At 40.8% G+C, this 26,540-nt stretch overlaps 2 protein-coding genes across 3 annotated transcripts; both read right to left on the reverse strand.

Moving 5' to 3' along the window:
• Positions 1–83: 83 nt before the first annotated feature.
• On the reverse strand, positions 84–4,225 carry prpf31 (PRP31 pre-mRNA processing factor 31 homolog (yeast)). The gene is made up of 14 exons (XM_004077928.5): positions 4,031–4,225; positions 3,549–3,761; positions 3,408–3,468; positions 3,234–3,317; positions 3,042–3,139; positions 2,738–2,844; positions 2,435–2,604; positions 2,182–2,339; positions 1,995–2,084; positions 1,792–1,919; positions 1,268–1,340; positions 546–674; positions 369–467; positions 84–294 (listed from the first exon to the last, which is right to left on the reverse strand). The coding sequence occupies exons 2-14, from the start codon at positions 3,759–3,761 to the stop codon at positions 181–183; spliced, it is 1,524 nt and encodes a 507-aa protein (XP_004077976.1). The 5' UTR covers positions 4,031–4,225; the 3' UTR covers positions 84–180.
• A 946-nt stretch (positions 4,226–5,171) lies between these two features.
• Positions 5,172–26,297, reverse strand: lmtk3 (lemur tyrosine kinase 3). 2 transcript variants are annotated; one of them, XM_011485359.4, is made up of 16 exons: positions 25,843–26,297; positions 23,260–23,408; positions 22,812–22,959; positions 22,081–22,154; positions 21,791–21,909; positions 20,757–20,844; positions 19,891–20,039; positions 19,686–19,770; positions 19,470–19,591; positions 18,122–18,271; positions 11,924–18,005; positions 11,661–11,821; positions 10,369–10,496; positions 8,204–8,538; positions 7,966–8,044; positions 5,172–6,554 (listed from the first exon to the last, which is right to left on the reverse strand). In XM_011485359.4, exons 1-16 carry the CDS (start codon positions 25,931–25,933, stop codon positions 6,424–6,426), a joined length of 8,091 nt encoding a protein of 2,696 aa, XP_011483661.1. In that variant the 5' UTR covers positions 25,934–26,297; the 3' UTR covers positions 5,172–6,423. The 2 variants fall into 2 exon arrangements, with proteins under 2 accessions (XP_011483661.1, XP_011483662.1); XM_011485360.4 differs by having other exon boundaries at positions 23,275–23,408; positions 25,843–26,288.
• Between the last annotated feature and the right edge of the window lie 243 nt (positions 26,298–26,540).

Genomic DNA, 26,540 nt, shown 5'->3' on the forward strand with positions numbered 1-26,540 from the left:
TCATTCTGAGATGGAATAAGGACTTTCACACATACACTTGGTTTTACATGTAAAAAAAAAAAAGGATTGTAATGTCAAACACCTCAGTTTTTATATTTTATTGAAATAAAAACAGTTGACGCACGTACAATTTCAGATACATCATCACTTTAAGACGGTTTAGGATTCACATGTTTGCGTTTAATTCTTAGCTTCCTTCTTGACTTTGAGGAATTCTGCCATGTTAGAGAAGTATTTCTGGTTTGCTTCAGCCACCTTCTTCTCTGCAGCCTGTGGATTTACAATCTCCAGCCCCTGCAGCAAAAACAGATAAGTGACTGATCTGAAGGAATGCTTGAAAAGGAAAACCGCTACATTAAACACATTACCTGTAGCGGAGTGAACGCTACACTGGAGCTGGTTCCTGAGGAACGATCCCTGACTGTAGATTTTCCTCCATAGGTCATGCTCTGCTTCTGTAATGTTCTCTATTGCAGAAAAAGACAAAAAGGTGAACCAAACGAGGAAAGGAACAGATTCAAGCCAGATTCAGAAAGCCTCATTACCTGCAGGGATTTGGAGATTCTTGCTTTGGTGGCTTCATTGACCTGAGCCTGCCTCACTCTGCCGCTGCCGCTCTTGCCAAGCTGCCCCAAACTGAAACCGAGATCTTCCTGATACGCATCATCTTCAATCTGCAACAACATTCCAAACATGCACACAAAAAATCTCAAACTCGTGTAAGATTAAACTGCAAAACTAGTTAAGGGACTCCAGCTAGTGCTGGGTAATATTCATTCAAAAACTGTTTTCCTATGAGTTCAAAGTGAAAAAAAAGGTCAAACTCTTCGTGGGGAAAAAACAGGAATTCTTCCATTAAAAAGCTTTTTTTGGACTGGAAAGGTTTTCTAAAAAAAAAAAAAAAATTAGCATAACTATTGTTATCACACACATGGATGATGAAATATCATTGGTGGGTAGAATTACTTCAATAGTTTATCTGTCCTGAATCTTCCTTCAAATAACCGATCCTGAGCCAAAGTTTTAGAGGAAAATCTTAACTGCAATGAATTAAAATCAATCTCATACTTCAATTATCATGGACATTTTTCATTTTGCTTTTTCAATAACATGAAGGGAGCTGTACTTTAGATTTCTTGTGCTTTCATGAAAAATCATCTTGACTACAACCTGTGGCTGCTAAATAATAGATTACCAAATGATAAGGTAAAATATAGAACATACTAAGAAAAGTAAATATCAAGCTGCTTTAAGACAATCCACAAACCTCTGCAAAGGTCATTCTGTTGGCATGTTTCCTGATCTCAGTCAGCCCCAGGCGCTCTTTCATTTTTCGATACCTACAGAACAAACATAAAGGGCAGCTCAAACCAAAGCATTGACTAATAAACACATTCAATATCTCTTTCACTAAAACATTACATCTGTGATAAATTCAACATTTGTCACAATTATGCAGATTAATTGATTGTACTGCAGTTTAAGATATTACAAAATACTTCAAAGTAAACTAATTGGACAAAAATGAACTGAGTAGGGCTGTCCAAATAATTGTATTTCTCCATTTAGTTAGTTCTTTGTTAGACAAAAGTATTTCTATATCAAAGATGTTTAAAACAACAATTACATTGCAGCATATTTTTAAAAGAACTCTGGCAAAAGAGCAGTTTTTGAGAATTATAAAATTCCTTAAATAGTTTTGAAGCCATTGACTATATTTATAATACAAACAGAGGTTTTGATGAATTTACAGGCAATTCTATCAAATACTAATAACCATAAGTGACTGACCTCCTTCCTCCTCTCTTCTTTCTCTGTCCGTCCAGCGGGGCTGGCAGTGGTTTGACCTGCTTCACTGGTGGAGGTTCCTGCCATTTATCAAACTTTCTCTCTATTTCTTCTTTTAGGTCATAGCCAACCTGCATTACAAAGGGAGTTGAATAACAGAGACAGAAATTATATTTCTGAATGTTCCTTTAATTTGAGATGTTTACCTTTCCATCTGGACTCTCGTGGAAACTGTCTACTCGAGAAGCCAGAGTGCATTTCGCGGCCACCAGACGAGCTGCCTTCCTCCTAAGGTCCTGAGGGGGGAGAACAAAAGGGGAAAGGAGATAACTAAGGCAAACAAACATTAGATGTGGAAAAGGTACTTGTTATTCTTGAATATGGTGTACTGACAGGAGGCAATGACTGCACAACATCACAGTGGTAGATGTAGCCCGTGTGAGGAAGCAGCGATGTGCTACTGAAGCCTGACAGAGTTTTCCTTTGGGCTCCCAGCAGCATCAAGTTGCAGGCTGGCATCTTTGAGAGGTTTGTTAGGCCTCCAGCAATGCCTTCAGCCAAACAGGGAAAAAAATTCAAAAGTAAGAAAAAAAAATGTATGGGCATAAAAAAACTTGATATTTTCTAGATAGTTTCACTTCCTCACCCATGATCTTTGCTGCAGTCGATGCTCCCACAATGATTGACAGGTTTGGAGCTATAAAGGACATTCTGGACTCTACATATTCATATATCCTGTGTTTTGACTGGTTGAGCTCCAGAGCCATGTCACAAGCCTCCTCAAGCTGCTTCAGCTCATCTTCCGTTAGCAATGACCTTAAGAGGAAAACAATAAAATATATAAAGGGAGTGTCTATGTAAATAAAATAAACAACAGACATAATAATGGAAATGTTAAAAAAAAAAGTTTATTGTAATAGGACACAAGTACCAACATTCTTAAACTTACCCCTGTGTAGTTGATGCAGTGACACTGACGACCATAATGGTGGCATTGGTTAGAATTTGCTGCAGGGTTTCATTGTTTTTACATTTCTCCAGGTTGTTTCCCAATTCCTTTATACGAAGCACACATTTACAACAAAAAAAGGGGGAAGATTTAGAGGTTAGATGCAAAAAGAAAAAAACAAACCTATGCAGAATAATGGAAACCATTCAGCAAATCTTTTCTTTTAATAGAAGAAAAACAAAATCAAAAATTTGATATCCGGTAACTTCAACGTCTCCAAACTTATCTTTTAAGATCAACAAACCTTGACTGTGCGAATGTAATCTAAAGAATCTGGAACCAAAGACTCAAGCTCTGGAAATCTCTTGGAGTATTTGTCCCTTGTAAACTTGTGAATGATGTCTGAAAAGACAGGAGAAACACAGACCTCACACTTTCAGTTGAAAGAATCCAATTTCTTCATTAGGTTTTGTCGCACAATAAAAGTCCAACTCACTAAGCTCATTGTCAATTTCAACTGTAAGATTGTTGGCTGCAACAATCAGCCTGTATTCTGGGTCAGCCTCAACTGGTCCTGAAACTGAAAGAAAATACAGGTAAACAGGAGAAAAAGAAATGGAAGTAAATCAGTAACATTTTCTGTTAAAATGCACATTTTTTCAACACTCACCATCTGAATTCTTGCGCTGTTTTCCAATATATCCAGATATTTTTTCAATTATATCTGAAAACTGAAAACAAGCAGTTAAAAGGGACTGCCTTCAGGTAGTGAAAAAAAGGAACTCTTTATGAGAGTCAGCTAAACAAAGACCTGTTTGCTATTGCGGAGCTTGGCGATAGACGTAATGCTGTCAGTTTTACTGTAGTCCACCTCCATCTCTTCGGGGATATCTTCCAGTCTTTCTGTCCTCCCTGAAGCCCCCTCTCCATCACTCCCTCCTTCCTCCCCCTCTGGGTACAGCCCATCTTCCCCCTCATCTCCAGCTTCCTCCAGGTCAGCCAGAAGCTCGTCAGCCAATGACATCTGCAATCAGAGTAAAATTCATGATCCATCTTCTAACAATGCATCTTTCAGCTTAAACGAGAGTAAAAGTGTGGGCAGTTGTTAAATTTGTGTTTATTGCAATTATTTTCAAAAGGAAGTAGATCTAACGAAAGTCTATCAGTGTTATTTTTTATAAACATCCCGTTGAAAAAAACAAAAACTGATATCAGTCTGCTATTCTGTGTTAGCTAGCTAAAGTTAGCAAACGTTCACCAAACGTCATTCAACACTGAAAAATAGTAACTTACGTCGCACTTTCAAAATGAAGTAAAACAAAACAAAAATATATTTATATTTTTTTAAAAGTCACTTTAGACAGGAAGGGTTCTAATAGAAGCCAATATAGGTAATGCTACTTGTGCGGCTTCTTGCTCCTGTTTACAACATAAAGCTCACGATCCGGGTGGTTTGTCGCAGAATAAATACGTCACGATTTCCGCATGGGATTATGGGTAAGTATCCCCTTTCCTTAAGAGATGAGAAAATAACATACGGGCTTCTTTCTAAAAATGAATGTTCGGTCTTTATGAGTTTACTTGGTTGCTTTAATTACCTTCTCTTAAAAAATGTGTAGTAGGTCGCAACTAAATACATATTTATTCGAATAAGGAGTTACATTTCAGGCCACAAAATAAAAACACAGGTTTTTTTCTAGTATTCCGAAAATGACTTTACTATAACTCTTCTTTTATTTGTAGTTCTTAAAATATTGTTTTAAAAATATTTTTCTATTCTTAATTTATTTTATATTATTTATTAGACCCTTAAAAGCTACCTGTACATAATAGGAAGAGAAGTTAAAAAAACAACAACAAATAACTAAATAAATGACTAGTAAGTTTCTGTGACAAACTGTTAAAAAAAACGTATTCAAAAGTGATGGGACAAAGTAAGAACTTAAAAACTTTACATTTTATATTTAAATTGCGTTTTAAAATATTTACACACAAAATATAATACATACATGGCAGCAAAGTACCAGTCTTGCATTCAGGAAACTAGAGTTTGGTTAACTTTTTTTTTTTTTTTTTTTTTACAACAATTTTAATAAATTATGATACTTCACCATAGCACACAAAAACTTTATAGAAATAAGACAATTACCTTTACAATCAAAATTTCATTCACAAAACAATGGGCCACAAATTCTTTATCAATGGACGTTTATGCTTTGACCAATTGTGGTTTCCCACTTTATTAGACTTATATTTATTAACTGTTCTATTTTATACATTTTATTCTGTAACTGACTTCTGCTTTCAGTAGAACATATTTAAATATTACTTCTAATTGACACAATATAGGGACTCAGAAAGGACCCTGCCCTTGCAACAAATTGGTGAGGTATTTGAACGAATGAACAATGACTGGGACATGACCCGTATTGGATAAGAGGCTCACATTTTGTAGTTTTTATTGTACATCCTCCCCTTTGAAACCCAGTTTTTAAACAATACAATTTTAAACCAACATTTAAACAGACTAAACAAATGGACTAGTTGGACCTCAGCTGCATGATTGATGGCTATTAGTAGAAAATGAAATAAATTAACAAATACACAAGCAAATGGTCTTATTTACTGATGAGCAACTGTTCTGTCATGCTAAGCTACATAAACGGTCATTAAACAAGATAAAGAATGACAAGACTGCTAATAATATAAACATGAAAATAAGGAAACATTACAAGACATAATTCAGTACAGTACAGATTGGCAAGTATTAACAAGTAAAATTATACAAAATAGTTCTTTTTTCCAGCAATTAAGACGTTTTGGGAAAATATTTTATTTGTCATGGAGAGCTTAGACAAGGTATACCTTTAATGTATCTTGTCCCAAATTAAACCTAAATTCCTGTTTGCTAAAAGCACCAAATAAATAGATAAGAATAAACAAACAAATAAATAAGTAAATAAATAAATATGTTTACCTAAATAATTAAACATTGGAATAAATACTGGAATTTGCAGGGAAAAAAAACAACCCAGACAGAACTTCTTTAATAATTCGTGCAGTCTAAGAATACACCTAAAAGTAAAAGCTAAAAAAAAAAAAGATATTGTATACACCTGTATTATGATATTTGTACAAAGGTTAAGAGATAACCTCAGATACCGGAGTCCAGACGTTTTTTTTTCAAACTGCTGTCTATAAGAACAATTGACTGCAATGAAAAACCTCCTCAGTAAAGATTAGACTAGAATCCAAGCATTTACATTGACAGATGAATTCCTAAAGAAAGTGCATCCCTTTCAACAACAGGGACCTAACACAACTGAATGAAGCAGGAAAAGAGAAGGTAAGCTGGTACACAGCAAGACTCCCACTGCATAGCTGTCAAATTTGTTTTAGATTTTACAAAGCCCAGGGTTCCTCTCCTCCCAGCATTTCCATATGCTGCCATTTCCAAAGACCTTTGTAGCCAAAAGCTGTGAATAAACTCTGTAAACAGTGGCAGGCAGGAGCTCAGCAAACCCCTCTCATACAAAATCCTGTCGCTGGTAAAACCTGGAATCAATCCAGCTTTTAGAACCAGAGTCTCATTCTTCCAGTTGCTTATTTGATAAAAAAATATCCTCTGGGTAAGCAGCTGGTTCGTGGGTCAATTACTGGCCAGTCCAAGAAGCTTCCGCTCATGATCACACTAAGTGTGGGTCGTCTGCGGGGCTGACAGTGAAGCGTGATGAAGTCCCCGGACTGGCCCCTACGGGGGACCGTGGCTTGATTGACGAATCCTCTTTTCTTTTCGCCTCTTTGCTTTTGTTTACCCCTGATGCAGACAAAAACAATGAGATATTACGAGTATCACAGGAGGAAAACCACACAGACGGAGAGATTACTGAAATCCAGGCCGCTGGCAAACAGACGTGAGTTTTGTGAGCAAAGTCAACGTTTATTTGAACTTCACTACAACAACCAATATTGCTAGCAGCTATTCAGGATTATGAATGAAGTCCATGTAATGGGTCTGATTTCAGGAGAAATGTTCCACTGTGCTACCTTAGACAGCAGATTTTGGTAAAAAACAAGGAAAAAACAGAAAATAAAAAACATCTATTAATACACTATAGAGAAGCAAGATAGTTTTTTTGCTAAAAATAACTCAAAGACAACATAGCCCTTTTTTGATCTTTAAAATTATGACACAAAAGGCTCAGAATGAAAAGGAACTATCTAAATTTGGTGTGTCTGTTAGCGCATAAGGAAATTCTGAACTTTCCTGATGCCCTTGAAACGAGGTGAGCGTACAAGATGGAGAGTGAAAGTCAAGCACGCTGCATAAAATGTGGGAATAGAAGCTTAGGACTTGCATTGTTGAGCAGAGGATTAATGCCCCCCTCTCAGCTCCACATGTCACAGAGTCAAGAGGGACAATTATGAGATTAATTCTGGCTGCAGTTTTAGAGAAAGGGATGGAAGATTTCTCATTTCAGTGGGATGAAACTAGGACATCAGCAATCAGCTCCAGATGGAAACAAACTGATACTGAAGAAGAAGAATTCTGCTGTCTGAAATAGATCTGTAATGATTATGTCGATATTTATTCTATCCTGAGGCATATCAGTAACATGACTAATATTTTATAACCTGTTCAGTGTCATTATCGACGTTTGTGACAAATTGCTTTTATTGATCCTAAGACAAAACAGCTGATAAACCTCAAAATGGCACACCATTGACTTTATGAGAACTGGACTCAGTGAGTGTGACATCACCCATAGAAACCTCCAGCTCCCACCAAATGAAGTCAATTTAGTTGTTCATTTTTTGCAACACAGGCGCCACCATATTGGAGCCAGACAACGTCAATAAGCAGGGATTGGTCCAAGTCGGTCTGGGTCAACATTTCTATGGCAACCACTGTCACTAATCAGAGTGAGCTTGTTGGAATTCCACTTAAAAGTGGGATACATACATCTGTCAATGCAACATTTCTAATGTGAGACCTAAGACCACATACTTTTCTTACAGCATCTGATTGGTCAGTTTATAACTTAAAAAACTTCCTGTTTGGAACAAGAGGTGGGAGCATTCAATCAGTCTAGTTCTCATCTACAGTCAATGGTGTGTCTTTATGAGGTTTCTCAATAAAGAAACCTCATAAAGACACACCTGTCCAGTCAAACGAATGGACAGGTGTGTCTGAGATGACTGATACTGTTTGAAGTTCAAGAACTCACCGTGCAAATTCAGCTTGCTGCTTTTGACAGTGACTGGACCTGTAGGTGTTGAAGTGCCTAACTTGTTAGTTGGAGTTTCCTGTTGTAAATAAAAAGAAAAAGAGCAGAGATTAAAAGCCAAACATGGATCATTTGTGTTTCATTTCTATAGTGAAAAGCAACATTTTCTTTTCTTTTCTGTGGTTATAAAATAATTTAATTATCACAAATAAAAATAAAACTGGTGATAAGCAACTACCTGGTCAAAATGATAAATTGTGACATCATCAAAGAAGGACACATTTCTCCCTCTGTCCCTTTCTCTGTCCATTGACTCCTTGGGTGATTTCAGCAGACTTCTCAGACCGACACGTTTGTCCACGTCCGTCTCTGTAACAACAATCACCCTGCGGGAGCTTTCGTCCTCCTGCTCTTCGTCCTCCTCCTCTTCGGGGTCACTTCCTTGCAACAGACCTCTTCGTCTTCCAATGCGGTTCCCAATCGGGCCATTCCCAAATCCTCCTTTAGTGGCCGAGGTGAGGGGAAGACTCAGAGCCAGAGGAGGGAGGGCGAGAGACAAGCGTGCTAGCTTTGCTGTGAAACAGGGAGGAAAGAAGATGAAAGAAAAAAAAAAGCACAAAAGAAGAGTTTGGTGATGAAGAAAAAAATGAGTCTGCATTGTTGTATTTCTGCAAGACTTTCTCAAGTATTAATTCAATAAAGTTCATTGTGTCTATAAGATTAACCGACTTCTTGGGTTATATTTTTTATCAGACACGGTTTGTGTTTTTTCACACACCTGACATGTTTCGGCGGAATCACTTCCGCCTTCATCAGAGTGACGTCTGTACAGACAGATGGTTGTTATTGAGGCGGAGTCACCTGTCAAACTTTGACAAGCGACTCCGCCCCTTGTTGTCAGTTTGCTGCTGGAGGATGTTGCTCCAGGTATGCGAGAGCATGAAGGCCCCTTCATCCCGGTTCATGGACGTGTGGGCGCGCTTTCGGATCTCCAACGCCTCCATGATCCATCTGCGGTGTCTGTTGTCTTCAGTGCAAAGGACTTTGGCCTTTTCCCAGTCCATGATGCGGTTTTCGTGCTTGCAGTGGTCCGTTAAGGCTGATTTCATGTTTTCTTGAACTGCCTGTTGTCATCTTGCTCTTGTTAGTATTTTCTTTGTTTCCCTTTCGCATTCTTTTTCATGTTATGTTTTTCTTGCGATGAAGGTGCGTCCTGTTTCTCCAATGTATGTTTTATTGCAGGTGTGACATGGGATTTCATAAATGACATAGCATTTTTTGTTTTGCTCAATCTTGTCTTTTGGGTGAACCAGTAGTTGCGGTAGTTTTTTATGCTGTTTAACTGGGGTGCTAATGTGATGTGTTTGCATGGCCCTTTGGTTGCGTTCTGTTACTCCTCTGATGTATGGTAATGTGACCATTCCTTTTTTTTTGTCTTCTTTGTCCATTTCCTCTTCTCTGTTTCTTTGTATTTCCTCTGCTCCACCTGTTTTTGTCCCTTTTTTATGGCCCATTGAGGATACTGACTCCTGGTTTGTGCGTTTTGTATTTGTTTCTGCTCTTCTTTTTTGTCCTCGCCATCCATTACCAGTTCTGCGCGTTCAAATAAAGTGCGTACTACGGATATTTTGTGAGTGGAAGGATGTTCTGATGTCCATAATAAATATTGGTCTGTGTAAGTTGGTTTCCTATACATTTCTATTTTTATGTTCCTATTTTCTGTGCGCGTGATTTGTCCCGTATCGTCCATGAAGACAACAGACACCGCAGATGGATCATGGAGGCGGTAAAGATCCGAAAGCGAGCCCACACGCCCATGAACCGGGATGAAGGGGCCTTCATGCTCTCGCATACCTTGAGCAACATCCTCCAGCAGCAAACGGACATCAAGGGGCAGAGTCGCTTGTCAAAGTTCAGTCACAACCATCTGACCTAATGAAGGCGGAAGGGAATCCGCCGAAACATGTCAGGTATATGAAAAAACACAAACTGTGTCTGACAAAAAAATAACCCAAGAAGTCCGTTTCTCCAGTCTTTTTTATAAGTCAGTCAACTGTTTACTCATAAATGTTGAACATTCAACATTTACAAAAGATGAGGTGTCTTGTCTACAAGCTGTTGTAGCCTTAAATGATGGCTAATTTAGTTAGTGGTAAAGGTAGAAGTAGTTGAACTGACAGTAAATGTGGCTGTAGTTATCATGCATGAAATCCAGCTGCACCACAAAACTCTGTAAATATCTGCCCAATTATTTTTAAATTAAAAAATACACAGACTGCTGGGTGGGGTTAGTTCACATTCTTAAAAGGAGAGGGAAATCCAAAAATGTGAAATTTTTATAAGCTGGTATTACTAAATAGAAAAATATTGAAACATTAGAGTTGAGTTGCAACAAGACGTTACCTTTCATCGCCTGGTTTGTGGTGGGCTTAGATATGATGATGTCAGCTTGTTCCAGAACAGGCTCAGATGAGGAGATTTCAGATTGTTCAGGTGGCTGGTTGCTAAGGACAGCCTCAAGATTCTCTTGACTAAAAAAAGACAAAGATTAAATAATAATTAAAAAATCCACTTCCCCTGAAGAAAGGGTTACCATGTTTTGGTTAAAAAAAGTTTTTTTTTGCATAGTTTTGTGTAGTTTCAAGTTCAAGATCCTGGCTGGACTGCCTTGTTGTGTAATCAAAGGCTTTTATGACACTTTGTGTTACCAGAAATGAAATGTGCTCATAAAGATTGATTTCATCAAAACTTGTAGGAAAAACAAAAGCTTTGGTTGACGTTTAATAAAACTTTGTGATTTTAGGACAACTAAAGAAAGCTGAAAAATACTAATAAAAAAAATGTATGCAAAATCTTTGCATGTGCAGACTTTAATCTTATTACCCTAAGCTACAAATCTAATTGGATCTTACATGCAGTGAAAGCAATAAATAAATAAAACCTATAAGGTAATTACAACTTGTGTTTTTTTATACGGATGCTGACATGACAGCAATCATGAGGCACAAATTTCACATTCTAAGCCTTAAAAAGCATTAAAAATTGTGATCCAATGCTAGCTCTGTTTATTATTAGACTACCTTTTTAGCTTATATTCTTATCTCGGGTTGTTCAGTTCCGAGAGAAAGTGCAAAGAATTTAAGATATCCTATACATGATTCCACAGTGATGACACAACAAAGTAATAAAATTGAAAAAAATATTCTAATTGAACAAATGATGTCGCATCAGCAGTAGAACCATATCAGACAAAGAGTGCATTTTATTACAAAAGGAACATAAATTGCGCTATAAATGCTAAATATTGATTATTAAGATGTAAAACTGTATTTTGTGATTTAAAATATTAAAAAACTACAGTATAAAAACATAGCATAGTATTAAAAAACAAATAAATACAGTGTTTTATGTTTTTAAAGGGTTGATGTAGAGCTTCACTGCTCCTGCAGAGTTTTGATCAGTGAGCAACAGGCCCAAATGGCTCTTTAAGGTTGCAGGCCTCTGCCATAATCCAATAATTCTTTGCTAACTAAATAAAAAATTTTCACAGGCGTCAAACTGCAGAGACGAGCTGTAAAAGCACCATCTTACACGTTTCTGATGTTTCTCTGTCATGAGGACTATGTGCACGAGCTTTTAGTGATTCCTGCAAGGTTGATAACTCAGTGAAAGTCTTTCATTTTAAGCTTTCATACCTCTCATCCTCTTCTTGGTCTCTCACGGACATTAGCTCACTGCTTTCTTCCTCTTGGTCCCAACGGGTCCCGAGCATAACTGTCTCTTTTACGGCCGACCCCCACAGGACATTTGTTTTCACGTTTTCACTGAGGGAAAACTGTAACCTCTCCTCACACACCTAAAGAAGATCAGCGAGGTGGATGAGAGCTGGGTGAACTGGCTCTGTCTGTACAAGAAAACGATGCTGCTGTTGCAGAAAACTGCAAGTAAACATGCTCACCTGCATCCTTAAGCCATTTTTTGTTGTCATTTTGGAAAGAGATCCCTGGTCCTTCACCTCAGGGCCTGCTGGTCTCTCCCCATCCTTTCCATCCACAGGTGGACACTCAACATCCAGAGGATCCTGTTTCCTGGCTGCCTCAAAGCGTCCATCTGAGTCGTCAGGAATTCTGACCTCATTTAAATTCATCTTTTCCCTCCCGCTGTCATCAAGAGTAGAAGGCAGGCACATTTCACCTGCATCCTGACCTCCTGCACTGTTATCCTTTTGTTCAGGAGTTTTCTTCAAAGACCCAAAAAGCTCCAGATCTCCCAAAAAAATCTCCCCCAGAGTTTCCTCCTCATCCCCAGAGATGCAACACAGTTGCTCTAGTTTTTCAAAATCTTCCAGAAGCTCTTCGTCCAGATCTTTCCACTCAGAAATCAACAGCCGTGGGATGTTTTTTAGAGGATCCTGGTTTGAAGAATTATTTTTTGGGGAAATGTTATGATGTCCACCCTGACTTTCAGCACTGGGTAGAAGATTACTGTCATCTGCCAGTGTTATTTGCACAGAAGGGGGATTCAGATTGGCTGAAATCCCTTTACACTGAGTTGTGGCTGGTGTTAAGTCTTCCAGAGACGCTTCTAATTCATTTGTGTTGTTAACTGGGCAGATATATGACTCTGTCCCAGCATCGGCAATAAAGTCTTCAAGATACATGTGGCTCATAAAGTCCTTTCCCTCTATAACAGATGGTGGTGGACTAGGAAAGGAATCATCTAGGCTCTCCAGTTTATCATCTTGCAGGTTGAGGTCTATGCTTGGTGGAGGACTGGGAAAATCCACAGAGCTAAAGTTGTCTACCTCTGAACATGGCTGACTTCCTTCCTCCTGTGTTTCAATGAGACTGAATTGAATTGAAGCCTCTTCAGGTATTATTTCATCAGCTTCCAAATCCAAACCTGGTTCATCAGTTTCCAGGTCTGACAAGTTTACAGGAGGATCTTTAAATACATCAAAACTTTTGTTTTCTGAACCCAGACTTAAGTAATTTTCACAAATCAAACCTGCTTCTCTTAAAGCGTGGGCAGAGGATGTCTCATCCTCTTTGTTTATGCTGCATAATTGATTGGAAGACGATCGGTTAAAATTCTGGTTCTCTTCTGTCTCCGTAGGTTGACCTTTGCTCCTCACTGATTCTGCATATGAGGAAATCTGACTATCTCTTTGAACCGAAGTCTCATCCTCTGGAATTTCTCTATTTTCTGTTTCAACCTTTGAGATGTCTCTTTGCCAATTGTTTTTTAAACTTTCAATGTCCTCGAGGTTCTCCATATTTTCTTCTTGTTGTATTTCAGCTGATGCCGGCTGGTTTTCGGTAGCTTTTGAGTTCCATGTGTTGCCTTGGGCTTCATTGGGCCAGGTTTCTTCACAGCCTTTCATAACAGCAGGGTGAGGTTCACTACCAGCAAGTTCATCATTTTCTTCAGTCTCCCAGAACTCCCGGCCCCCAGCAAGCCTCTCCCCCACTTTCCAAGCTGCGTGACTTAGCCCAGAGGAAAACTCTGATCTCAGCTCAACTTCTTGGCACCTTTTCTCCGGAGAGGCCCACTGATCATTCTCATCAGGCCACAAATGCGTGTCTCTGGACAGGCGATGGCAATCAAGCTCACCCCTAACCGCTCCAGATTCAGGTCTCTCATCATTCTCCTCTAGACCACTCCACAACTCTTCAGTCATCACATCCAGCCTCTCACAGGAGCTGTCATCCACTGTGTCAGCACAGGGAACTGTGCTTTCTTCTCTGACCAGGGGCGAATTTTCCTTCAGGCTGATTCTCAGCTCTGCAGAAGCTTGGTGCATGTCTGCCTCCATTGAGATCTCCTCATCATCTCTGGCATTGGAGCTGTGAGGATTCAGACTCAGACCCAGCTCACTATGGTCCAGACTATCCCCCTCCACACATCTCACAGGCTCTTCAACATCCTGCTTTGAACACAGACACGTAAGACCATTTACTTCATTACCAAGCAGCTTTCCCTCACATCTTAGCTGGGTTTCTGACATACTGGCATCATTACTGGATGGAATTTCACTTAGATCGGATACGCAGAACTCTATGCTGCCACTTTTAGACGGAAATTTTGCTTCCTTAGCTGTCTGTTCAGATTTCAGGGACTTTGCTTGAGTCGGATCATTGTTTGTGTTTTTAACACTGTTATAGTCTTCGTTGTTCTGCCTAAACGTATCTTCTGACTGGACATCAGGCACAAAATTCACCAGATCACACGTCCCAGCAGAACTCTTGGAATGTAAACTCAAATTGCTCTGGTTGGAGTCCTGATAGTTGCAATCCATCTTGGTGTAATTCACACCAACTGTCCGGGAGCTGTCTATCACAAGTCCTTTCAGTGGTTCATGGTCTATTATTTTAAATAGCCTATCTGTTAGGTTAGCACAGCCCTTTACATCAGGTTCAACACACAGAAGCACCGATCTTTCATTGGGAAACACGTCTGAATGGTTTCTCTGTGTAGACCCCAGCCCTCTGTTAAGAAGATCTTTACAATTGTCCATGTCTGGGATTTTCTGACGGATTTCCTCCATCCTGTTGCAAATCTCAACTGTTTCTCCTCCTCCAGTTTGTGTTTTGTGTAAACAATTGTTTAAAGGGCTTTTCTCTCTCAGCTCTCCCTCCTCTTCAGTTTTTTCCTCTATTCCCGTCAGTATTCCCCTCTCGCCCCCCCGACTGCTGCTCGGTCTGGAGCTGATAAGTCCATCACTGCTCCTCCTGTTCATCCCATCTCCCTCCCAGTCACTATCTGAGAAATAGGCAGAGTCTCGATGTGGCATGTCACTTCCTAGAGCTCGCCACCCGCCGATTCCAACTCCTCCACCTGCCGTCCAAGAGTCACTGGGTGTGAGGCAGTCAGCTGAGCTGGAGGTCATAGGGGACAGGCCTGAGTCAGTGGGGGTGATGAGGGACCCATCAGAAGATGGGTCCCATTCTGGAGTGGATGGAGTGGCTGTAGGACTGGGCATCCCTTGCATGACATAACAGGGTTTGTCTTGACCACTGTCATTGCCCCAACAGGAATTTTCTATATTTGTGTCTACAAAGCTGCTATTATCACAAGCATGGACACTTTTAAAGCTTTTTAAATCATCAGTTTTTTTTAGGTTAACTGACATGGAATCAGACCTCTCTGGTTGATCTCCTTTCTCATGGGGGCTGACTGGGAGTTTCTCCTTTGTGATCTCCCCATTTCCTATTCCAGCAGCATTCTTGCATTTGTTTGTCATGTCTAATTTGTTCCCACGCAGTATCACAGTGATAGGCTCTGTTCCACTCTCAGTGGATTCAGAAGGAGAGAGATTCGACAGGTCTATTTTCTCTCCTCTGGCAGGTAAGGCTGGGCCATCTGAACACTCCTCCTCGTCTCTCTGACCCTCAAACTCTTGGTTGTGTAATAAACCATTTTTGGGCATGATTTCTGAAAACACAAACCCACCAGACTGGCAGTGGTCAGCATTGTTCCCCAAACTGTCTGTGTTTAGTTGGTGCTTAGTGGATCCTATGTGGAGAACGGGGATCTCTGGTCTAATGGAAACCTTTATCTCACTCTTCTTGGCGCGCTTGGTTACTTGGGCATAGATAGCCTCCGTTGGTGTGTCATCTTTACCTTTGTTGGATGCTCGTATGGAGCTCTCCAACTGGAATGTGATGGTCTGAGCTGAGTTTGGGTCTATGCATATAGATTCGTATTCAGGAGACAATGGAGTAGGGGAGTAAGAAGGATCTGCTTCCTTCTTGTTTGCGCAAACGTTTTGCCTTGATATAATTTCAGTTAGAAAGGTCTCCGCTGAATGGATTTCTTTTAGAAACTCCTCCCTAGTCATTTCAGTTTTCTGTGGTGGCTTTGAAGTCAAAGGTACTTCTGAGTTTTGATTCTCTACTGTGAAATCGGACAAAAGGGAGCGGGATCTTCGCATGCCTTTCGAGTAGTCTTCCTCAGCTTCTGTGTATGAGGGGAGACCTGAACCATGAGGCTGCAACCTGGATCCTGCAGGATAGAGGTATTTTACAGGATCACTGTCTGATCCTCCTATATCCATCTTTCCAGTGTCGATTTCAGTGAGAAAAAGATCATTCTGGAGTTCCTTACTGATTGTGACGTCCCTCTCGCCTTGTATCCACGGCTGTCCGTTCGAGCCCACTTCTGTGATCAGTGACTGGGATCGGCGCATCCCTTTGTTTGGCAGCGAAAAGTTTCCCCATCCGTCCTTGTCATTTTTTTTCTCTGTCTCTCCATCCCATAAAGCCTCTGACTTGGCCTCATGGGACTCAGCCACGCTGGAAATCTCAGTCAGAAAAAGATGCATGGGGGATTTCTTGGCTGTGGCGACGAGTTCTGCTTGAAGTTCAGCATCCTCCCTCCAAATGGCAGGAAGGATAGTGTCGAGACGAGACTGAGTTCTTTTCATTCCCCTGGAGAAGAGCTCTGCTGTGGCTGGATCCGTGTCATCAGAGAGACTGGACTTAGTGACAGTTGTTTTACTGCCAACTCTCTCAGGGGACACGATTGGTGATTTGTCCTCATCTGAATAGGTGGGGCTGGATGAAGACTGTCTTGCATTCAAAGAGTTTGTAGGGCGGTGTTTGGGGTTTTGGTATATGGGTCTCAAAGGGTTTTCTCTGCGGATAGGAGAGTCAAAGTCTTTTGAAGGGAAATGAGAGGTCTCCCTGAAAGTGTGTAACGGCGCTGCAGGCCTGATGTCACGCTCTCGCTCAGACATGTCACAGGATAGCGGGTCTCTACAGGTTTTCTGCATTTGTGGCTTGCTGTATCTTGAGTAAATGTCAGCTGGGTTGTAGTTGGGGATAATTCGTTGGGGTTTGGAGTGGGGAGGGAGAGGAGGAGGACACGCTTGAGAAGGCTGGGGGTAAACTGGATGACTTGATGGGGGAATGGAGGGTGACAGGGACGGGGAAGGGGGCAGAGTTTGCCTTGGTCGATTAAGCCCGAGGTGATCAAAGGTAGAAGATGGGCAGGAGCTCATATGAAGTGGGTCCGTCTCAATTTTTCCACTCATGGTGTAATGAGGAAGTCCTCTATAACCAAGAGGGGGGACAGGGAGGGGGCGCGAGTGAAGGGGGTTGGCTGAGGACAGCGACATAGAGCGCGGCTTTGGAGGGAGGACGGGAGCTTGAGAAGTCGAGTATTTTCTCTCACAATTATTTTTCTTGTCCACATCATCCTCATCTTCATTTAAATCCACCACGGAGAAGTCCGTCACTCTGCTGGAAGTGTCTCTGAACTCAACCATGCCTGTGTTTGGCACCTGGATCTGAACCTCACTCGACCGGACCCTCTGCAGACTCTGTCCACTTTTGTGAGAAGAGCAAAAAGGAACCCGATCTTTTCCCAGCATCCCACTCCGAATCTCCACAAGCTCCACGTCTCCAGGGCTGACTGAGTCGGAGCGTGTAGATGGCTTCCCTTTAAGGGTTGGGGACTTGTCTTGAGGAGTATGCTCCTCCAGTCTGATGTAGTACTCGCTAGCGAGTGAAGGGCTGCGAGCACTTATCACCGGCACCACAGTGGGAGTGTCCAAAGACTGTCTGTGGTTATTGTTCACAGTTGGGATTGGCTGGGGAGGAGGAAGAGGTTTATATCCTCTTCTGGCATTGGCCTTCTCCCAGAAATACTCAAAATTCAACCCTTTGCTGGTTTCTGTGACTGTCAAGATGTCATCCAGCTCAGACGAGGATGGGGTGATACAGTTCCCCACAGGGTCCAGCAGTGGGTAGGAGTTGTCTCTGCCCTCCCGGCAGTACTCTCTGTCCCTGTGCCGCTCGTTTGCTGCATTCTGTAAGGCAGGAGGACGGAGTAAGTCCCAGCGCCTTTCAAACGACTCTTCACTCTCCCCTCTCCTTCCTCTGCCCTCTTCGTACTCTTCATCCTCTTCATCTTCTTCCTCGACACTCCCTCTCGCTGCTCTTCGCTCAGCAGCCAGGAGAGAGGAGAGGAGGAGGAATATTTCAGCTACAGAGGGGCGCTGCGATGGAGGAAGCCAGCAGGACTGCATGATTTCATACCTGCAACACAAAAGAAAAATAATGAAGAGCTCATGTGTTTATGGGGAAATGTTTTAATTCATTTTATTCACATCATTATAAATCATGACACTATTAATCACAGATTAAATGCTTACCAGTAATCTGCATGAGACAATTTGAGTCTCGGTTGTGCCAGTGTGATTTGTCGCTCCCTAATGACAAAGGTCAACACCTCTTCGTCACTCAGATGTCTGTGAGGTTGAGCCCCAAACTCAAACAGCTCCCATATCACCACCCCCAGAGACCTAAAACAGAAGAGTGAAGGAGTCATCCTAATGACTCAAATGTCATTACTGGACATCATTTCAAAACCCATTTGATCCAGACTACATATTTTCAATTAGGAAAAACAGCTTCATGATTTAAAAGAAATGTTTTTTTTGCACCTCTGCATTAAAAACACAAAGGATCCAGTGTTAGAAACCACTTAGATGGCTCACTAACACTTCTGATGAATAGTCTGTAAAACCAACGTTTTGTCCACATGTAACGTGTGGGCGCTAGGCTAACTTAAAATAGCACCAACTGAAATGGAAAACTGTCCAGTGGAATTTCAAATCATAGATGAGAAAATACTTTAGCCTGCTTAAAGCACAGTCAAAATGCCACAACCCATGATGGTATAATTATATTTTCCAGAAGCACATGCAGTCCACAAAGGGGCTGCATGTGCTTCTAGAAAATATAATCATATTAATAATATATAATATGGCTGACTGCATTTTGACATACGACAACCTTCCCAGATGTCAGAAGAATTCTGTTTTTTTTTATTCATCCAACCAGTTGTGTCTCCTTTAAGTCTAAAGCTATAGTAAATGCTGCCCTCAGCAACACACAAAAAAAAAGCCTATGTAAATATGCGTTTCGGGCCCCCATGTTGATAACTCTAGCGTTCACGCGTCCATTGAGCGTACGCTGAAAGTTAAACCAGATCAAACTTTGACCAATCAGCGCTAGTGACGAATGGATGGCATCCTCTTTAATTCATGGAAGTGCCAACCACCTGAAAATTGATCATGGAGGAGACTTTATTAATTGCAGTTTGTACCCAGCCGGAATTAAATGACACCAACTCTCACATATATTGGAATAGAGCTGCAAAAGAAAAAGGCTGGAGCATGGTTAACAAGATTTGAACCGCTTCAACATTTCGCACCAAGCCTCTTCCAACTGTGAGTACATGTGCTAGTAAACAGTAGTATAACAAAAAGAAGGAAAATCCCCTTTCTGCTTGTCCAGTGTGAACACCATGGGCTAAGTGCACATTCAAATATGCACGTTCTTTAATGCCCGTCACATGCCCAGTGTGAACATAGTTAAAGATGATTAAGCAGCAATGTACATGCTACATTTAAATTATGACTTGGTGTTTGTTTTTCACTCTATGTTCATTAGATGATTAATTTTGGCACCTAAAAACATAGGAAGTTAAACACATACCACACATTGCTGGTTTTGGTTTGGTCAGTAACAATGAGGGATCCTCTGTATTCCTCCAGTAGTTCAGGAGCAATCCAGCGCAGTGGAATCCACAGTTTGTCTGGAGTTAGGTAATAATCCTCCTCCATGTGCACACAAGGGTAACAGTTACCAACATGGTGGAATTTACATGAGAAAATATTTTTCAGAGGAAAATAAAAATCTAGGTCATTGTACCTTATAATGGTTATGAGATAGACCATAATCGCCAATCCTGACAGTGAGGTCAGAGGTCAGAAGACAGTTTCTTAAAGCCAGATCACTGCAGAGAAAAACACAAAACCTCTGATGAGACAAAAAAGAAGTCGCTAACTGATTTAGATCAAGTACTGATGTTTGTTTGAAGGCATTCCTGATGAACTAAGGTACTTTGATGTCTCACCTGTGGATGTAGTTGTTTTCATGAAGGTGCAGCAGGCCTAAGGTGATCTCAAAAGCCATTCTCTGAAGAGTCAAGAGATCCCTGGTTGGCAGGTCTGGAGTCATCCCATCTGCTTTGCGCTGAGCTCGAAGGTATCTCTTCAGGTCCCCCTGTGTTTATATCCCAACAACAACAAATGAGCTCCATGTGTATGTATGGGAGCAGATGATTCCAGTATATTATGCATTTTTCTTTAAAAAATATCACCAAAACCTGCTGCAAAACCATAAAATTAATATATTTCGTGATTAGATGCATCTTTTTATAGTTTTTTCTCATGAAACAATACCAAAACAACAAGCCACAGAAGTGACATCTTATCCATTACGTAATGCATTTGCCAGGAAGGTAATTTAATTAAACCTATATGGAAAAATTAAAATATATGTGTATAAAAGGACAATGAGAGACTTTATGAGACAAGGTGCAGGCACTCTCAGTAACAACACACTAAAGATGTAGGACCGCTCCCACTGTGCAGCTTCAATTGATCTGTGTGAGCCTTTGTTTGGCTGGAAGGTCCACTCACAGGGTTTTCTTAATCAATCACTGATCAGGCCTGCTGAGAGCAGCCAAACAAACTGACCACAACACTGGAGATTTAAATCATGGAGAGAACTCTCAATAACATTTGAAATCACAAAATGTTTATGTCAAGCATAAATTCGATGTTTGTAGTAGGGATTAAATGTTAACGTGAGATTATATTTTAGGTGAAATCATTTGAAAAAAATATGAGGCACCTTAGATTTAATCCTCGTAGGAGTAGGCTTTTAGGAAAGTCTAAAAGACTTTCAGGTCAGCTTCGCCCACTCAAATATACTCACAAGTTGACAGAACTCCATGACCAGCAGGAAGGGAATGCTTTCACTGCACTGACCCAAACACTGAAGGATGTTGGGATGTTTGAGGCTCCTTAAGGGGGAAAAAAAAGCATTTTACGTCACTTTAAAAACCACTTATTTATCCTCTTAATTTGTCTGCAATAACAGTTGTGTTTAAACATCAACAAGAGGGTTGAATTTTAAGGAAAATGCGTGCCTAAGGCGAAAAACCTGAAGCTGTTTGCTGAAGATATGAAAGCTTTAAAAGCGCTTTAAAAAAAGGTACGACATAATTGCACCTAATTACGAGGTAAATGCCAAATTAGATGGAAAGGTTAAACAAGGCAAAACGAACAAAAAAAATAAATACTAATAGTGCAAAAAATAGCCTAAAATGGTCTACAACTAGAATATTTAAGTTTAGGTTGCAGCTGAGTGCTTTATCGTAGTAAAAAGCCCATTAAATGCAGTTGATTGCTTCATTTCCTCAGGAAAGTCCATATATGTATACTTTTTTTCCCCCTAAACATCTCTATGAAGGCTATATTAACTAGTTAGAAAAAGTCACTTGATAAATTGTCTCTATTAGCCAAATAAAAATATATTTAGTTTGAAAAAAGGTTCATAATTTCAACCGATGCTAAAGTAGCCCATGACAACTGCCCAATTTATAAACTGTGAAGAAAAAAAGCTGGACAATGCTAAAATTATATAAAAAACTATAATTATTAGTTGAAAAAGTTATTTGATGTTTTAATTTCCAGTAAACATAAGAACTAAATATTATATGTTCTAAAAGCCAAAAGTATATAGGAATTTCCTGAACACTTAAGTACCCGAATGGTTAAAACTGACTGAGAATTTACACAACCAGATCATTACTACACTGTCAAATCAGTTACTGAAGCCACTTCCATTCTTTCATTTCATTGTTGGATTAAATATTTATAGACACTTGAATACCAGCGAATGTATTCCTCATTGTTTAGCTAAAGCTTCTTAAAAATACCAGTGTACATTTTAGAAATCATTGGCACCTGTACGGCTCAGATTCAGCGAGGAACTTCCTCTGCTCCAGAGGGCTAGCACTGACTCGGAGCTCCTTCACCACAGCCTGAGAAGAGCTGCAGTCACACAGCACTTCAGCCAGGATCACCTAGAAGAGATCCCAGACAAAAACCATGGAAGAGTCCCCAGAAGATCGCGATACAACCTCAGTTTCAAGATCCTCTCAGTGACAATCATCACTTACACACAATCAGAAAATCAAATGTTCAAATTTTAAATGAGAACACAGTACTATGTGAGGGGAAAAGGGATTTCTTACCTTACCAAACCAGCCATTTCCTATCTCCTGAAGGTAGTTTAAAGTGTGTCTTTTAAAACATTGAGATTTTGAGTCTGTTGAAAAAGGATTATAGGAATTAAAGTTTGAATGTTGGGCAATTATGTTGTTTATTATATAAAACACTATATCTTCTAACAAACAAATAAACATTTAAAAAAAATTGGTAAATAAAAAAAACATCTGCTAAATATTGCATGAAAATAACAGGGAACGAACAAAAAACACCTGGATGCTATTTTTATGTTTGTGTTAATAAAAACACATAATTAAATCAACTGATTAGCTTTGTTACCACAATGTACCAATAAAAGTTCATGTATTTCCTAAACGAAAGAACAAACAAATATTACTACCTCCATTTAGTGTAAGTGTATAAAATAACATAATAAAGACTAAATAGCAAAAGAAAATCTTTTTTGGAAAAACTTCTTTTTTTGTTTTTCAATGGGGCTTTAACAGCTCACTTGTAAGATCAGGTTATTAGCATTGTATTTCCAAACTGCTGAAGAAGACGTTTGTCAGATTCTAACTTCCAGTTCACCGAGCGGCAGCAGGGAGTCCACTGCTACTTGAGGTTTGAGACCTTTAATAGATCCACTTCAGTGGTTCAAGCAGCGGACCGTGAGGGAGCTCAGTGCACGCAGTATCTAATCTTGTGTCTTCGTTTGCTGGAGCGAGAAGACATGGACCGAGTGTGACAGGTGCATTACCAGCTCCATCCTGCAGGGCGGGGCAGCTGGACCTGTCCCTGACTGGTAAGGTGTAGACCTCAGGCAGGGAGGGACATGATGACAGACTGTCCTCCTGGATGGGACTGGAACCCCCAGAGCATTCCTCCCCATCTGCATTGTCAAACTCCTGGTTGGGTCACAACAGCACACAATGTTTGAAAATCAGCTAAAATCTTGCAAAAATAGATGATTATAAAACTTCTTCCTTACAAAAGCATGGTTACATTTAGAAAAATATATAAAGAAAACAAAGCACATAAAAGCACCAACAGATGAAAAAATACAATGACTTAAAGGGCTATTTAAATGTTTACATATGCATTTTAACATTTGGAAATTGAAAGAGTCACATGAAAGAAAACTTCTGTTGACGTGCATATAGTGTGGGACAAAATAAAGAAACCAGAGAGGTGAATAAATCTCTTACATGTTGAAGACTTACATTGAACCCCACTCCTCCTCTCTTACAGCACAGGCAGGTGAGGAGCAGCAGAACAAAAGAGACGAGCCCCGAGCAGGAGATGAGGATGACAACATACGGTGGAGGGGAGAGGGATGCAGTCCTGGTCTGAGAAACTGGAAAGAAAAAAAGGGGGGAAAATATAAGGAATGAAAAAAAAAAGTAAAAGCAGGAATTTAAGGGTTTTACGCCTCCACATGTACACTTCAGGAGACAAATAGAGATTTCACAGAAGCGTAAAATCTTGTTAACAGAGGTGTTGAGCTCAGAAGGAAACCATTGGAGTGTTTTTTAGCTGCACACTTCCAACACAGCAAAGAACCCCAATGGACAGTTTGCATCAGGGATTTGGGAAGACAAAGCAGGAGAAGCAAACTAGGTTTTAGATTGAAAACAGCACTGACTGCATAACTAATAGGAAGAAAAAAAAAGACTAAAGTATAGTTCATAAACTGACAAATATACCATTCCAATAAGGACAGTAAGCATGGGGAAAGGGGGTAAATATCAGAAATGGCATTCCACTATAAGGAAACAGTTATGAAGCAAGGGAGGGTGCCTGGAATCATCATTTCGGCAAAAAAAGGAGCACTAAGTAGGTAGGGATCGGAAACTGGAAAAGAATTCATCAAATCAGGAAGGTTTACTAGTCAGGTGAGAAGGGGAGGGATTGGGATATTTGATATTTGTACCTCAACGTAGTCGAGTGTGGGAAGGGGACCATCTGTAGAAAAGAAAAGGGGCAGGGTAGCTTAGTTAAATACCCTTTATTTTGTCCTCTTTTTTCATTTACTTTAAAAAAAAAAATGTTTTTACAATGTTGTCAGCTCCTGAAAGTTCCACTTTGATCATCTTTTGATATGTTTTCAAAACTTTCCCAGTGGTCTTTTAATAAGAATTATTCTGTTTTTTAGCCTAAATCAAAAAACCTGCGTTGTTTTTCCGCAGAGCGGCAATAATTCATTAGAAACTTGCTTCTGATTAGTGGGTGGGACCACTGGCATAAAGTGAGCCTGCCCTCATTTCCTATCATCAATTTTCTTGCACTTTCGCACTAGCTTACAGCCTCTCACACACCCAACCTCAAATCTTCGGTGCAACAAAAATGGCGTCCAATACTGGGGCTATCCAATCGCACAGTTTTGAGCCAGATCCCAGCGCAGACGAAGAAAACTAAGACATACATGGATCTATTTGTCTGCAAGTGGATGCATTGGAATGGAGAGGAGTGGGGAGCTTGTGGTCCCGCCCACTGTAGCTTCCATGTCACAACAACAGGCTTTTTCCATCAGCCTTTTTTTGCCCGCTCCTGACTTAAAACTCTTCGAAGAAAGAAATGGTCAGAAATGCAGTTTTAATCTGTATTTTCTAAATATATGTCCTCCATCATAAGGAAAATGCTACAAGAACATGTTAAAAACAGGATTATTTTCCTCTCAGCGGTAGTGCTTTATTCTAAAGGCAATATCTGGAGGAGCGTTGTTGATGTTTAGAAGGCTGTCCAGCCTAACAACATCATGGTTTCACTGATCACGTCTCACATTAAAATTCAACAAAACATTCCTTGACAAAGTCACGATACTCTAAACACTGCATACATAAATATTGAAGTGTGATCAATAATTTAGAAGCCTAAATATGCCCCCAAGAATCTCTTGCCACACATTTTGCATCTCCTTTTGTCCCACTGTTGTAACTAAGTTGTGCTATAAATGTCTGTCAGAAGGTTTGGAAGTAACATAAAAAAGAAGATCTTCTGGTCAGCAGTGATATAAATAAAGACAACAATGCGCGTAAAATTCTAATAAATGAGTCGGTAAGAGATCAATGATATATTTTAATCATTGCTGGTAATGCAACCTTCACAACAAGGGCAAAATGTGTGGTCCTGAACGGGCCCGTCTTCCCTGTGTGTCCCCCTTCAAACATGCGCCACCAACATGACTCGCGGTTCCAATCTCTTGCGCACACTTGTGAGCAGTCCTATTCTTTCATCTTTGCCCAGACACATGTCCAGACAGACACTGCATATTAATAGGAACCCGAACACGGGGGCCTGTTTTTCTTTTCCACGAGCCTGCGTTGCCAGCAGCTCTTATCAAAACAATACAATGACTGCAAGCACAACACTGGCAGCTTGTGAGGTTGAGGAGCAGAATAAAGATGCCGATGGTGATGCTGGGTTGAATAATCTCTACTGCCATGCTCGGATTCTTTTTTCCCATTATTATTGTGAACACTAAATGAGGATTGTTGGGTTTTTTTGTTTACGTTTTTTATACCGTCGATATCCGGGCCCCGATTGCAGCAAATCAGAAGCGCTGAGCGGCACAGATAAACAGGAGCGGGGCCTAGAAGCGCATCAGCCCCGCTGCTCCTCTGATGGAGGAATAATCCATCGCTGTTCGGCTCTGTCAAACTGGGTTACATTAGACTATTCACCCCAGGTGGAGGCCTGTTCGAAGCTGACTTCGCCCTCTTCCTCTCTCCTCCTTTTCTCCAGCATCACTGACAGTTTCTCCCACCCCTCCTCCTCCTCCTCCTCCTCACCTTCCCTCTGCGGGGCTCCGAGGGCTCTCTCCGGGCTGAGGTATGACATGATCCCCGCCAGGGCCACCATCACCCAGCAGTGTGGCCGCATCGTCGCCGCGTCCGGAGCAACACCACCATCCGAGCAACACCACCATCCGACGGTGTCCTCTTTGCTCCCGTCGTCCCCGCCACGGTCTATACGGTCTCCGGGCTCCCTCTGACTCCGTCTACCCCCTCCACCACCTCCTCCTAATAAGAAAGAGCGTCTCCTCGCCTTCCTTGTTGTGCTCTCCCTCCCTCCACCTCTAATCCACAATTAAACACGGAGATCAGGATGCTCTATTGTGCGTCCTCAGTGCGCCGCGCGCAGTGAGGCTCCGATGAAAACAACCAGCCGCGCTTTCTTCTATTTATGAATCTCCCCACCACCACCACCACCTCCTCCTCCTGTAAATCACAGATCTGCAGGTTGTGTTGTCTCCTCCGCCTGTCTACGTCAGACAGACACCGCGCGCATTGTCATGCTCCTGCTTGGTCATCCTGAAGCTGGAAAACACACAGAGCCCATCATATTCCCACTGGGAGCTAATAGTGTGTCAAATAAGGCTCAGCGGTCGCTTTAGAATGATTTCACACCGGATTATTAAATCAAAACGATCGATCCGTGAATTAAGTTATCATGCCAGGACTTCTGCCTGTTGTCACATTTGTAAATA

The sequence above is a fragment of the Oryzias latipes genome, chromosome 16 (assembly GCF_053564925.1).
Source record: "Oryzias latipes strain Hd-rR chromosome 16, Olatipes_Hd-rR_3.1".
NCBI classification, from domain to species: Eukaryota; Metazoa; Chordata; class Actinopteri; order Beloniformes; family Adrianichthyidae; genus Oryzias; species Oryzias latipes.